At 40.6% G+C, this 15,619-nt stretch overlaps 1 protein-coding gene across 3 annotated transcripts in view; it reads left to right on the top strand.

Annotated features, from left to right (window-relative positions):
- Positions 1-394: 394 nt before the first annotated feature.
- NR3C1 (nuclear receptor subfamily 3 group C member 1) overlaps positions 395-15,619 on the top strand; it is a 93,944-nt gene continuing 78,719 nt past the window's right edge. The window contains exons 1-2 of one of the 3 annotated variants that reach the window (XM_045551104.1): positions 395-471; positions 4,728-5,921. In XM_045551104.1, the coding sequence (XP_045407060.1) occupies positions 4,741-5,921 (1,181 nt within the window). In that variant the 5' untranslated portion in view covers positions 395-471; positions 4,728-4,740. Of the gene's footprint in view, positions 472-1,075; positions 1,242-1,947; positions 2,382-4,727; positions 5,922-15,619 lie in introns of those variants that run through there. The other 2 variants (XM_045551103.1, XM_045551101.1) reach the window with 2 other exon arrangements.

Raw genomic sequence — 15,619 nt, 5'->3', positions numbered from 1 at the left:
GCTCCATGATCCTCTGGAGGCGGCCCCCGTAGGTCGTCTCGGGACAAGGGGGTTGCTGAAAGCCCAGTTCTTTCCTAGGACAGCGGTGACAGTTTCGACCCGAGGAGGGGCAATTCGGGACACCCCGCGATCGAGAACCTCAGGCAAGCTGGTGGCCGCGGGGCCGGGCCGACGTCACCCTCCCCTACCAAGATGGCGGCGGGCGGCTTCCGGCCCGCGCTTCCCCAATCGCCTTCAAGATGTCAGAGCGGAGGCGGCCGCCGTCAGCGTCGGAGCGCGGCGGGCGGAGAGAGGGTGGCTGCCGCCGAGCCCCGGGGCAGGGACGAGGTGGAGCAGCGGCAGCCCCAGCCTCTGTCAGGAGCCGCCTAGCGCTGTCACCTGTGGGGGCGCAAAAGTTACCTCCCCAACCCCTAGAGCAGCACGGCACCACCTTTCCCCGAGTCACAAAAATCATAATATGGGCCACGCAAGGTAGGAGGCTCGGTCCCGGGATCGCCCAAGTCCTCCGGACGCGGCCAGCTGGGGAAGGGGGCTGGGACAGGGGCATCCCGCGCGGTCACCCGTCGCCCCACTCCCCTCGCCTCTCTTTGGGGACAGGCCACGTGTTTCCCTCGGACTGAGGGGGAGGCGCGAAACAAACAGCTGGAGGGAGTTTAACGCTGACATTTCACAGCTGCGCGCGTTTTGTTTTATTTGGGGGGGGGTCAGGGGTCCGACGGACGCGATAGGGTGAGCGACGCTTCGAGTCCGGGGAAGCAAATGTCAAGACTCGGGGGAGGGGCCTCGCCGGGAACTTGGACGCGGGTCCCGGAGGGGGTGGAAGGAGAGGTCGGGGGTCTGGCACCGGGGGAGGACACACTCCGCCAGCAACTTACTATTTCCCTTGCAACTTGCTTTTAGGCCTGCCACCCTCTGCTTTCTTAATCATAATAAAAGAAGTGCAAAGAAATCCAGCTCGCCGGAGGTTTTGCATTTGGCGTGCAACTTCCTTCGAGTGTGAGCGCGCCGGGAGGGAGTGAAGGAGGGGTGGGGGTTGAACTTGGCAGGCGGCGCCTCCTGCCGCCGCCGCCGCCTCGCAGACTCGGGAAGGCGGGTGGGGGCCGGCCGGGGCGCGGGGCAGGGTGGGTTCTGCTCTGCAACTTCTCTCCGGGTTCAAGAGCGCGGCGGCGGCTGCAGACCGGGCGGCCCAGACGATGCGGGGGCGGGGTGCCTGCCAGCACGCGACTGCCCCCGGGCCCGGAGTACGTATGCGCTGACCCCCTCCTCTCCCCTCTCCTCCCTTAAACCTCCCCAGAGGGCGTGTCTGGCCGACCCGCCCCGAGCGCTGCCGAGACGCTGCGGCACCGTTTCCGTGCAACCCTGCAGCCCCTTTCGAAGTGACACACTTCGCGCAACTCGGCCCCGGGGCGGTGGCGCGGACCACCCCGCAGCTGTGCTGCGGGCCGCGCCCCCGCTCTCCGACCCGCCCGCTGTGCCCCGAGCTTGCCGCCGAGGGAGAGGGCGAGCTCCAGAGTGGGACCGGAGCTGCGGAGCTGGGCGGGGGCGGGAAGGAGGCTGCCCGGAGAGAAACTGGAGAAACTCGGTTTCCCTCTGCAAACCGCCCCACAGAGCCCAGGTCGGCGCCCGCCCCCGCCTCGCTCTCTTTCTCCTGGGCTGGGGGCCGAGGAGAAGCCCCGCGCGCCTCGCGGGCGGCAGCGCCTAGGGCTGCGGGCGGGCGCCGCCGGGACCCGGGTGGCGGCCCGCGCGGAGGCCGTGAGGGCGGGGGCCGCGGGCGCCCCTGCAGTTGCCGGGCGTCGCCAACAGGTTGCAGCGTTCCCCGCGGCCGCGCGCGGCCCCTCGGGCGGGGAGCGCCGGGGGCGGGGTGGGAGCGCGAGCGCCAGTGTGTGCGCGCCGCCTCCGCCCGCCCCCCGCTCGGTCCCGCTCGCTTGCTCGCCCGGGCCGGGAGGCCCGTTCCCGTGTCCGTGCTCCCTCCCCTGCGCCGCCGCCGCCGCCTCCATTTTGCGAGCTCGTGTCTGTGACTGGAGCCCGAGTCGAGTCACCGCCCGCCCGTCGGGGACAGATTCAGCGGGCGGAGGGAGACGCGGCAGCCGGCGCGGCCGAGGCAGCGGGGCGCCGGGACGGAGGACGCGCGCCCGGGAGCCCGGAGCCGCGGAGATGAGCGCGGAGCGGGGCGCAGGGCCGGCTAGTCAGTTGGGACGGGGCAGACTTAATTAAATAGGGGCTCTCCCCTCCCCCCATGGAGAAGGGGGCGGCTGTTTACTTCTTTTTTTTAGAAAAAAAATCTCTCCCTCCCGCTCCTCCCGCTTTCACACGCTAAGTTGTTTATCTCGGCTGCGGTGGGAGCCGCGGACGGTGGCGGGTCAGCGGCGCCGCTGCCAGAGGTAAGAGGCGGGAGGGGGCGGCTCGCGGGGCCGCCGTGGGAGCCCGCAAACTTTTATTGGCCTCGGGGAGTGGGGGTTGGGGGCTGGCGAGGGCCGGGTGATGGTGACGAAAGGGCAGCGCGCGGGTGACAGCGCTGGCCTCTTCCTCTCCCTCCGCCGCCGCCGTCGCCCGGCATAGCCGAGGGGTAGGAACCTGAGCTCGGACTGCCAGGGGAGCCTTGTCGCGCTGCCGGTGCTTGCAAGCCTCTCGTTCCCCGGCGGGAACCCTGGTCTGTTTTTCCCCCCAAGTCCCCCTTTCTCTTTCCTCCAGGGGGGCCGTCCCGACACCCCTTTTTATGGTGAACGCTAAGCCGCGTCTGAATCCTACTGGCCCAAATATTTCCACTCCCCCCGGTGCGCCCGAGCGCGGTCAGGGCTGCTGTCGAGGCTCCCGCGCGCCCTGTTTGCGGCGGGCGTGGGGTGCGGGAGTGTGCACACGCGGGGCTGCCAGTCTGCGGCTCGGAGACTTCGGCCGGGGCTGGCGTTATCGGGTAGAAGTGGGCGTGTCGGAGGGAGAACTCAACAGGTCTGGACACATTTCTCTCCTATCCTCGCACTTTTTTTGCTTCCACCCTCCCCCCCAGTCCCCCGTCCCCCGTCCCCCGTCCCCCGTAACACCCAAGAGCTTGTTCTTTAGCGTTTGACATCCTTTTGAGCATGACGTTTCTACGTGGCCGCTTTTAGAAAAAGACCCTCCCTAACCGTAATAGTTTTCTGCTGCGATTTTTAACAAGTGCTAGTTTGATGTTTGGGGTTGCAGACTTGATAATTGCAGCCCTGTGATACTAGTTAAGACCCCTTGGTATGGTTCATTGGGGCCGCCTAGTGTGGCAGGGTTGTTTGCTACACGGGGGGATAATTGGATAATGTAGCTTGAGGGAGCGTTTCGTTTTAGGAAACATTGTTTTGGTTTCGGGTTTGAAGGCAGCTGTCAAAAAAGCGGCGTGGAAATTCATTAGTCTCCATTTGATACCTGTGTTTAGAGATCGCTATCAGATAAACACAGCGGAGAGTGGGTAGATACGCAGTTTACCCTCGAGACTGGTAGTGACAGATCCCCACCCCTCTTCCCACCTTCATTGTTTTCCCTTTTCAGTGACCCTTGACGTTTATGTTTCTTAGCGTCATCGTATAGGAAAAGTTTCCTTTTATTGGTTGGGATTTGACTATAATGTCCCAAATGTGCTTATCAAAATCTTTGCCCTTCTCTTAAAACATCCTGATTATTAACAGTATACTAGCAACGTAATTCTCTTGAGAATAGGCTCAGAATTGGGAGAGGTGAAGGTTTAGAATGCAGAGAAAATTATTCTGAGCATTTTACTGGATACTGTTTTATTTTGATTTATGTGAATGTGATTTTACAGTTCTGGGTTTTTCTATTTCAGTACTGAGGTATTTGGAAAGAAAAGATCTTAACTTATAAGTATATAATAGTATTTTATATTGAGGGTCTCAAGCAATTTAAATAAATGCAGCTTAATCTAGATGTTACTGTGAGTTATAAGGATCAGACAGCGATATTTAAGGTATATTTAAATAAACTAAAATTGTAATGAGAAGTTACTACACATTCTATTCTACTTTTTAAAATCTAAATTTTGGTTGTCCTGTATACAGTGTATCATATATCCAAAATTTGGAGGTAGGCACTATTAGGCATATCCAAGTCAGAAATATGGGTTAAAATAAGAGCCTTTCCCCAGCCTATTAGAAAATAAGCAGATCAGCATTGTTTATTTTTCAAATAAAATGTGCATGGTTCAACAGTAGGTTGTACTTTAAAGGGTTGGATGTGTGACTAGCTGGTAGGAGGGGAATTTGGGAATAACTGGGAACTGAAAATTCTGGTATAGTATTTACCGAATGTTAAATGTATCGGTTCTTAGAAAAGCAAACAGCCTCAATTGAAAGGAGGTAGGAATTTTAATGATCACACTTTTTTAAAAATTAAATACTTTGACATCAACTTGAACCTTCAGAATAATCAGATGTAATGAATTATAATGTCTGTGATTAACAAAGCTGCACGTTCAGTGAGTGGCAGGATGAACAATTTTGTTGGGAACAATTTTGTCCTCAGCTGTGCAAATGGACTGCATTGTACTTTTAAATGTGGCACACTGAATGGGAGCAGGGGACATGGCTTTTTATTCTGGAAGATAGAAACTACTCTTCCGATAACAAAGAATTTGATTCGGAGTTAACTAAAAGGTTCATTTAACAGGCTGTCTCTTACTAATCGGATCACAGAGATAATGTGACTTTAGAGCTTATTATGTTTTTCTCCCTTTTTTTTTTTTGTAGCTGATATTAACTTATGGACTCCAAAGAATCATTAACTCCTCCCGGTAGAGAAGAAATCCCCAGCAGTGTGCTTAGTCAGGAGAGGGGAAATGTGATGGATATCTATAAAGCCCTAAGGGGAGGAGCTACTGTGAAGGTTTCTGCATCTTCACCGTCACTGGCTGTTGCTTCTCAGTCTGACTCCAAGCAGCAAAGACTTTTGGTTGATTTTCCAAAAGGCTCAGTAAGCAATGTGCAGCAGCCAGATTTGTCCAAAGCAGTTTCACTCTCAATGGGACTGTATATGGGAGAGCCAGAAACAAAAGTGATGGGAAATGACCTGGGATTCCCACAGCAGGGCCAAATCAGCCTTTCCTCTGGGGAAACAGACTTTCGGCTTCTGGAAGAAAGCATCGCAAACCTCAATAGGTCGACCAGTGTTCCAGAGAACCCTAAGAGTGCAGCATCTGCTGCTGGTTCTGCTGCCCCCACAGAGAAGGAGTTTCCAAAAACTCTCTCTGATTCATCTTCAGAACAGCAAAATTTGAAGGGCCAGACTGGTACCAATGGTGGCAATGTGAAGTTATATACCACAGACCAAAGCACCTTGGACATTTTGCAGGATTTGGAGTTTTCCTCTGGTTCCCCAGGTAAAGAGACGAGTGAGAGTCCATGGAGATCAGAACTGTTAATGGATGAAAACTGTTTGCTTTCTCCTTTGGAAGGAGAGGATGATCCATTCCTTTTGGAAGGAAACTCGAATGAGGACTGTAAGCCTCTCATTTTACCGGACACTAAACCTAAAATTAAGGATAATGGAGATCTGATCTTACCAAGTCCCGGCAGTGTACCACTGCCCCAAGTGAAAACAGAAAAAGAAGATTTCATCGAACTCTGCACCCCTGGGGTAATTAAGCAAGAGAAACTAGGCCCAGTTTACTGTCAGGCCAACTTCTCTGGAGCAAACATTGGTAAAATGTCTGCCATTTCTGTTCATGGTGTGAGTACCTCTGGAGGACAGATGTACCACTATGACATGAATACAGCGTCCCTTTCTCAACAGCAGGATCAGAAGCCTGTTTTTAATGTCATTCCACCAATTCCTGTTGGTTCAGAAAATTGGAATAGGTGCCAAGGATCTGGAGATGACAACTTGGCTTCCTTGGGGACTTTGAACTTCCCTGGTCGATCGGTTTTTTCTAATGGCTACTCAAGGTAAGATTAATGCCTTTCTATTTCTTAAGAATGGTACATCTAAGATGGGTTAATAGATTTAAACATTTATTTGTCTGTGTTCTCCAAAGATTCATGTGTTTTTTCATATGAATAAGTGGTTTTTGAAAGTAGGTATTGTAGACAACCTAAGTAATTTATCTATATGTAACCACTTGAAGTTTTCCCCATAACTAGTGGTATTCAGTATCTCACTGGCCAGTGGTGAAGATTTCATTTAAAAACTTTAAAATAGTATTGCTCACTAACATATCTTAAGTAAAAATTATATAAATTCAAGGGAGTATAACATCTGATGATATATTTTTGTGTATGTTCATTTAGTTGTTTTAGAATATGCTTTTACATTATGATAAAAAAAACCTTAATTACATAATCAAAAGTTGTGCTGCTGTACATGTACATCTGTGAAGTGTTAGCTTGAGATTAAAGGGTTAAAAATTAGAAGTACTAACAACGAGCCCTATTCTTCAAACTGAACCGTCTGTTGAAGAATTTGAGTTTTGAGATTGCTAAAGCAATGCAGTAAACAGTGTACTGGACCATAGCATTAAACATAGGTTTTGCTCACAGGGTTCCTAATCTAAGGTAAACAAGTTGTGTCTGCTGATCATTGTCTTTAAGAAAGGAATTGGTGGCAACATGGTGCAAAACAAAATTTTACTTTCAAATGCTCCTGCAAGTTCTAAAGTAGATAACTGATGGCCAAAATTGTTAATATTCAATTCTCAGTTATTTGGTTTCTCTCTAATTTTTACTCAGTTGTTTATAAGTATACTGATATTTCTGTCTGATCTCATAAAGGTCTGTTAAAATGGAATTATCAGAAAAAAATTCTAAATTTAGATATCTGTGTTGGTAGAGGTTAAGTACTCTGTATATACCCCATCGCCAATTCAGAAAAGTGCTAGACTATATGTCCTTTTTAGGTGTGAAGGAAAATATAAAAATGTGAATTGTAGTGAATGACAGGAGGTTAATCAGTGTGGTTTCTTTTTTTTTTTTTTTTGAGAAAAAATCACAGTGATTTATTTGTATGTAACCATTTCAAGTTTTTTCTTAAATGTTAGTGATATTCCTCATTCCCATTAACTAGTCATTGAGATTTAACTCTCTTTAAAATACTTTCTCCTATGAAAGGTATCCTAATACTGAGGTGTTTCTTTTCTTTCCTGTTTACATAGGAAGGAAGCTTTTCTTATTAGGGAAAAAATTTAGATGCTGATTTAGGCTATGTTCTATCTTTCTAAAAGGCTTAGTTGCTATCAAAAGAAAAAACAACTTGGTTATTATGTGTCTTAATGCAAACTTCCTACTAATCTATTATTTAAATAATAATTATCTTTATTTAGAAGAACACAACATTTTATTATTGTCTTTCTGAACTGAAGGGTTAAAAATGCTTTCAATAAGGAAACTTGCAGTGTTTCTTATTGCATAAGCTGTTGTGTTTTCGATATTAAAAGACAGATTGTATTTAAAATTTTTCAGTCTCAAATTTTTGGCAGTGGAATTCATGTGCTTGGTTTTCTTAAGAGTTAAGTACGGTTGATTTGATTAAGCTGTCTGTAGGAAACTATTAAACTGATTTATAAAACATGTAATTGTACAAAGAAAGATAATACATTTTAGGAAACTCTTGGGGATTATTAATGTACTTTGTCCTGATAGTCATCGTGGTATTGTTTTCATTTTCCTTACTATAAAAAAAATGGCATGGAACAAAACTTATTTTCCATTCACTATGAACTTTCATTAAGCCCTGTAAAATCTGGGATATATGGAATATGTCATAGATAAACATAGTTACCCTTAAATCATTAAAGATAACTTCAATATTTTAACTTTGTAGTACTTTATTACATGATGTGTCTTCACATATTTTTAGTTTGAGCCTCATAACAACCTATGGAGGTAGGTGAGGCGATGATGTGGCTCTTTAGAAGTTCTTTAATATCCAGTGAAATTATTATTTTTATGCCAATGTATGATTTGGAATTATAATCAGTAGTCTCTGTACTAACGAAAAGGTGTAATACCTTACACAGGATCATTTGTTAATGTTTGAAAATTTTATACCTAAGCCATTAACTTAGCACTGGGAACTATGATTACCCAGAACAAAGCTTCATCCAAATAAATTGAAACAATGTTTCTTTTTAAACCAATATTGAATTAGTCTATTGTTTCCAAACAACAGCCTTGATATAACTACAACTGGTTGCTTTCTCTTCTCTATATGTTATCTGACTCGAGCCAAATAGAAGCTATGATCAATGACCCTGAGTGATCAGCAAATAAACTGACACATTGAGACCACAACTTGATTGAATACTGACTTTATGACTTTAGATACGAAAATATTCAGTGCCACTAATAACTTCAGTTGAATTCTTTTTAAATTAAAAAAAAGTGTAAATTGTAATTTGACTTTTTAAAATGCAACCTAGAATTGCTGTTTATCAGAATGTTTTTTTAAAAAAAAAACCCACCCCATTCTCTGGGTATGGGGGGGAGGCAATTCCTTCAGATGTATGCACCACAACCTCGAGTTATCACATTAAATTGTAAAATTGTGAATATCATGATTGAGCGCAGTAAAGTATTTTCTTTTTAGGGTTTAAGTTCATTGATAGTAAAACGAGAAACCTTACTTAAAGAAGTAAAATGAACTAGCCATTCTAACTTTATGCTTTTTTAAATACTGAAATTCAGTAAGTTTAGCATAAACTTACAATATTATGAAGGCATATTTCTGCATAATTTGATCTTCAGCATTGATTTTACTTCAGCATTAATGGTGAAACTGCTGAAAAGTAGAGAAAAGGAAATGGTTTTAGGTGGAATTAGAGCTTTTATTGAGATTGTGTTGCAATTTTAGTGTTAAAAGGTTGTCTGTCTCCTGCAGCGTGGGATTACTGGAGAGAAAGTGATGCAGGATGAATTTGAACTTGCAAATTCAGTCTTAGGTGGAGTCTAGGGCTCTGATGATTGGCACTTAATGCAGCTACTAAAATTTATGGAGGTTTTAACGTCTTTCATTAATCACATCTGTGTCTAATTTTATAAAGTAATGAAATTGAAGACCTACAAAAACACAGGGTGAATGAGGCAAATTCTGTCCCTTTCTTATTTTTCTTATTAACATCATGTTGAATGCTTCCTCAGAAAAAGGAAACATAAGAGATTTTATTTTGACGATGATGATTTACCCTTCCCCCTTTTTAATGGATACTTTCTTTATTTCCTACCTTTTCTTTTTCCTTTCCTTCCAAAGGTTCTGACAGTGGATGTTTCAATGTCTTTTAAGCTTAATATTTCTGATTTTCATTCACACAACTGATTTTTGAATGTTAAAGGAGATTTTCTTTGGGGCATATATTTATTTACTTATTTTTAGCTTTATGATAAAACTCTTTTTAAAAATCTATACCTTGTTATGGCTATATGATTAGTAAAAGAAAGAAACTTTTAAAACATACTGTGTATTCAGGTGTGTCAATTTAGTGTGGAATGACTAATACAGAAATGTGTGACTAGCATGTGGTCAGATTTTATTGAAATTACTTCTTATGATGTTTCTTTGGCTATTCCTCTTATATTTTTATAATTGGTGACAGTTTATATTCATAATGCTGTTTTGGTTTTGCCTGTGTTTTAGATGTTTTAGTTTGACCACTTTCAATATATTACTGAATGCTTATACATTTTATGAAAGACTTTTTCTGAAATATACCTTGTATAAAATATATGTTAAATGCAAATTGTATTAATAGTGAAATTAGTATGTGGGTAGAGATCATTTTAGGGACGTTTTGAGATGGTAGTAAAGAAGAGATTGGATCAAAAGGGTTTATTTTAGTTTGTGCCTAATGTGAAAGACAGAGCATCTGCATTAATTGGTTAGTTATATAAGTCTTAATCTACTCGGCCTGCAGATGATTGAAATAGCCTAGTTATGTTAGGAAATCCTAATTTACATTAAGTTTAGAATAGGTCTAGGGCATAGGTATTAAAACATATTTTTACTTTAAGGATTACACCTAATTTTAATTAGCAGTGAGTTCTCATTATGTACTACATTTATGTGAACAAATTAAATAGGCAAAATAGGTTTGTACCAAATATAACGTTTACCCTTCTGAGGACATCGTGGTAACAGTTTCATGAAGAGTAATTGTGTAATGTAGTATTTACAGGTATTTGCTAAATTAATGAGCGCTTGCTTCCATTCTTTCTGAGTCATGGAAAATACATATTGGTGAATCCTATTGCATAAAGAGCTTTCAAGAAATATTTTGTTGAATTAAGCTATAACTGAAAAAAAAAATCAATTACTTATTGACCTTTACAGAAGGGGTTTAAAAGCCCGAGCCCTCCTTATTTCTGTAGCTTCAGAAAGTCAACTGCTCTCATTTTCTTTTGGCATGTTCTACTTGGATTTTGTATTTTTCAAGTACATAAAAATATTCCTATAGAGAGCTCCCATTTTAAAAAAGAAAAGATTCATTGAGTGTTCTCTTCCCTTTGAATTCTGTGTGATCACTTCCATGCTAAACTGGATTAGAGGGTGACTTGTGATGATGATTTAAAAAAAATTTTTTTTTTACACATTAAGAAAAATACAATTTTATAGCTGTTCAAAATTAGTTGTTGACAGTGGTCGTAACTCCCAAACACCTAATTTTGACCCATTGCTTTCTTTATTCAAAACCATCTCAAATGTCTCTAAATAGAGGATTTCCAGTGGCAGTCTATGAATTAATCGGGGAGAGAGGGAAGAAAGAGGAGCAACAGAGGTGTGGAATAGTGGAGATAAGTTTTAGAAATATCAAGAGATTTCTGAAAACCAACAACTTGGATCAACTGTCATGAATTCAGAGGTTTAAGAAGAGCGATTTAGGGCTATGTTTACAATTTAGTTTCTTTCATTTGAGGTAGAAATCTAAAACTAATTGTGGCGATATAATCCTAATTGTTTATGGAGTTACGTTGTCTCTTGATTTGTTTTATTACCAAAAAAAGGATGTAATACACATTTTACTTTCAGATTATTTCAGCTAAGATGAAGTTCATGTTTGTCCCTTTTTTATTTAAAATTATATTTTATAAAAATGATTATTTAAAAATGGAACAAACATGAACTTGATTTGAACTTAACGTGAATATGAACTTAAGAACTTAACAAATATGAACTGCTATTTAATTAATGGAAATCTAATGACTTGAATGCAGTTGAAGTAATGATGTCTTATGTTAATATAACCATTTCATATTTCATAGTGCACTTTTACATACATTGGCAACGATGGTGAACAACCCTTTGCTTTGGTAATGTGTTTCCGTGGGTTATGTATTTTTCTGCTGGAATATTAAGGAAATTAAATTCTTAATGGTACATATGCAGAGTAAATTTTGGGGTTCTGCAAGTGCTCGATAGACATTTAAACTATACTGCAATGTAGTCCTTTAATCCAATTATTTTGAATGAAAATGTGTCATCCCCTAAGTTGCATGCTTAAACATACTTTATTCAGAATAACCCAAGTATTGAGTGCTTTAAAATATTTTTTTCTTTTTAGCATGTTTCAACAAGCTTAATAGTGTCTATAATGCAAGTTTAGTGAAAGTACCTCTTATTTTAGTTTTTTTTTTTTCGTTCATACCATAAGACACCAAAAACATACAAGGGGAGAAAAAGGTTTAATGATACGATAGTTGTAGATGTTTTATACGTCGTTTTATCTTGAATTTTTATTTTTGTAACTAATAACTTGAGGGTTCAGCTTAACTATGCAGGGTTGAAGACATATGGTTTGTTGTAATAAGTGTTAACTTTCTTTTTATAATAAAATTAGCCTTTATTCTAGTTGATTTCATAATTGTCCATAATAATATTTAGCCCTGGCTATTATGAAAGTATATCTGATAGCCAAATTTTGAAATCTATTGTGAAATGACATACAATTTAGTACATGATTTACTGTTTCATGATGGTTGGAGCAGTGCTATGACTTGTGACCTTATGATCGTCACATGTTGAACATTAAAGCTCTACCAGTTTGTTATGGACACTGTTTTACTTTATGTTGTTGTTGTGGTTGTTTTAATGTTTTGTTTTATCATTATTGGGGCTTCCTTAATTTTAAGATGATTTAAATTGCGAGATTTGGTGCCTTTTCTTTTTTTACCTTCAGATCCCTTCCAAACAATTTGATGTATTTTTGAATAGTATTATTCATACTAGAAAAACACTAAACTAAAAATCCAAGACATGAATTCTAATGCTGAGGGAAGGTAATCTATAACCTTGGGTAATTAGGTATTTTGGAATCAAAAATATTTTCTTTGCATCTATGTCTGAATTGTTCTGAAAGCACCAGTCTTTCTGTGTGTGTGTGTGTGTGTGTGTGTGTGTTTCTAAAATTCTGCAGTCCTCAACCTATCAATTTGATAAGGGAAGTAATTGGGGTAGAGAATGGTATACTAAAGTTGGTTCTTTCATATATTCCTTGTACATTATCAAAAGAAGACAAGAATGAGCCCAGATTTGGTATTTTTGTAAGGATTTAAAATACTGTAGTTGGTGGCACATAAACAAAGAAAATGTAACTATTGCTGTTGTTAGAGCCTGAGAGGTGGGACTCTCAGAGGTTGCTTTATGTGTTAGGTACAATGATTTTAGATTAGAGCATAAAAGGACTGGAGAGTTCATCGGCTTCAAGATGAGAAATTGAGACCCATAGAAAGTGTTTAGGGAAAGATTGCAGAATTAATTAGTGATGTAGCCGGTTGAATATTCCAATTCTCCATCATCTAAGCTTCCCAGCAGGCTTCTCTAATCATCTAGCTCTCTTCTAGAGGTATGAAACAAATAGTTGATTGCTATAATGCAGACTAGTCAGATGTTTTAAAAAAGTTACTTTGACACAGTTTAGATTTTTATAATATACAGTGTCTATATTCTTCCCTGTAAATTTTGTGAATATTTTTTGCCTAATAATGATTGAGCACTAAGTATGTGGCAGCACTACGCTAAGCACTTTGCATGCATTCATCTCATTTAAATCTCTTAAGCCTATGGAAGTTTTTATTCTAGTTTCTATGTTAAGTTTCTGATTCTGTCAATATCCATGTAGGATAAAAGGCAGCTGTTAATTTACCTTAATTTTACAGGTAGGAAAGCTTGAGGCATTTAAAGAGCAAAAGAGAAAAGAATAGCTAGGAAACCTTAATGCTGATCTGAAGGGAAGTATTTAATACTGGGTGTTAGAAATTCCTCAAGGATCTTTAATAATTTTTATTTGTCAACACTGAATCTTTAAACGCTGTATACAGGAGAAATAGGATAGAGCCTCTGTTCTTTTGTTTATATTTGTGTACTAGTTGCTTTTTGTCAGTTTCCACTTCTGTAAAAAAGTGAGAGCATTTTTGCCTGACAAGATTTGTGCATGTGTGTTTACTTTGAAAATTAAAAAGCATTATAAAAATGCAAGGTGGAATTTTTAAAAGTCTGCCAAGCACACTCAGCGCAAACCAGCATGACCCTCAATGGCTAAGTATGCTATGACATCTGTGACTGTGGTGTAGGTATTGCCTATTATCAAGCACTAAGAATTTCTTAGTGCCTCCTATATGCAATCCCCGAAGGGCCATGGATCTCAGTTACATAAGGAATGAGACTATATATAAAGCCTTTAAGTGTCAAGATAATTACCTTTACATTGATTTTTTTTCAGTTTTAGTTTTTTCAGAGCTCCTTCAGCAAAGCTTTACGATGGATTTTGTTACATCTCAGATAATGCCATCTGATTTTAACAGCCATATTTGATCACTTCAACATTGTTATCTTTTTATTAGTAAATGCTGGAATATCCCCTTTCTACTATTTTTTATTGTGTGGTATTCTTATAAAATCAAGTACACAAAGATTCTTTGTCATTAAGATACTTTAATTTGCCTGAAAAGAGAATGAAATTATCAGCTTTACATTTTTTTCACATTTATTATATTTAGTGAAGCTGTATGAAAAAGAGCTTTTGAGTATATTGAATACCAAAATTTATCTTAAGTGTATAAATTTGGGAGGATTATAAAATTTAACTACATTTACTATCAATAACTTTTTTCTTTATTAATCAAGTGTTTGAAAAAAACTTCAGTAAAACATTTGATGGATTAAAACAAAGCTATAAATCTTTTTTATATATAATAGAGTCAAGTATAGAAGTAATAAGTGGCAATTTAAGTCGGTAAACATTACCAATGCAAAACATAAGTTTGTAGGCAGCTTTCTTAGGCAGTAACTTTAAAAATGTTAATTAGAACATTTCATGAAATTAGTCATCTAGAATCCAGCTGGGTTTATTAAGGACTAAATAGATTGATTTAAAAAAAAAAAAAAAACCAAAACCCAAAATGGATTTTGTATTTCTAAGCCTCCACCTTGGGAGGCTATGAATATTACTCCTCTTTTCAAACGCCTTCAGAGCCACCTTGTAAACCGTAAAAGAAAATTGGACTCATTACCCTGTAGTAACACCTAAAATGTTCTTGCTTAATCAGAAAATGTATATATTCCTTAGCTTGATCACTTACCTTATTTGTGTGACTCCAAATGATTTGAGCATTTCCAGATATTTAGAAATTCAGTCCTCTCTCAAATTATAACATTTTGTTTTCATTGAGGGTGTTTGTTAATAAAATAACCCACATAGGTATTTCTACAGGTAATGATTAATTCTGTTTTGAATATGCCTGGAATAAGTGCATGGCCTCTCAGGGTGACTACTTTCAAATGGATGATGCTCAGTGGTTAAGTTCTGATTTGTGTTTTAAGTTATTAAAGAACTTTAAGGCCAGCACGGCGGCTCACACCTGTAATCCTAACACTTTGGGAGGCTTAAGTGGGAGGATTGCTTGAGTTTAGGAGTTCGAGACCATCCTGAGCAAAAGTGGAGACCTCGTCTCTACTAAAAATAGAAAAATTAGCCAGGCATGGAGGCTGAGGCAGGAGGATCACTTGAACCCAGGAGTTTGAGGTTGCAGTGAGCTATGATGATGCCACTACACTCCAGCTGGGGCGACGGAGCGAGACCCTGTCTCAAAAAAAAAAGGAACTTTATGGTAGCAACTTATATATTCTCTTTTCTTGACGTGGTACAGAAAAAAATAGAGATTACTCTCACCTCTAAGTGTCTATTTTATGTTTAAGTAAGGTGGGCCTGCCTTTGGCTTTGACTTGTTTGACTGGAAGGAAATTTGGTGATAGCAGATATAAAATAAATATAATGTAAATTCCTGTAACAATCTCCAAAATAGTTTAATTTCCCATTCCAGTTCTTCATTGTCAGGGAATAAACTATCTGACAATCATTATGGCAAGAATAACTCAAGTACACTAAAATTATTTACGCCCAGAAAATAGTTTTAACTGAGAGTAATTTTCTACTTTTATTTCTCATAACCTAGAAAGAAAATCTCTGCTGTTACTGACAGTACTTTAAAAAATTAAGTGAATTTTAGTTGTTACTACTATTTTCTAAATTTAATCATGTTTATTATTTATAAAATGCAAGGATTAGAGTGGATCCTGGTCTTTGAAATCAGGAAGATACATGCAGTGGTATCAAAAATAGGATATACCTTTTGTAACCATTCTGTTAGTGCTGAAATTCTTT

The sequence above is a fragment of the Lemur catta genome, chromosome 5 (genome assembly GCF_020740605.2).
Source record: "Lemur catta isolate mLemCat1 chromosome 5, mLemCat1.pri, whole genome shotgun sequence".
Taxonomy (NCBI): Eukaryota; Metazoa; Chordata; class Mammalia; order Primates; family Lemuridae; genus Lemur; species Lemur catta.
The sequence above is the reverse complement of the archived record's forward strand: the minus strand, read 5'-3'. Positions and strand labels throughout refer to the sequence as shown.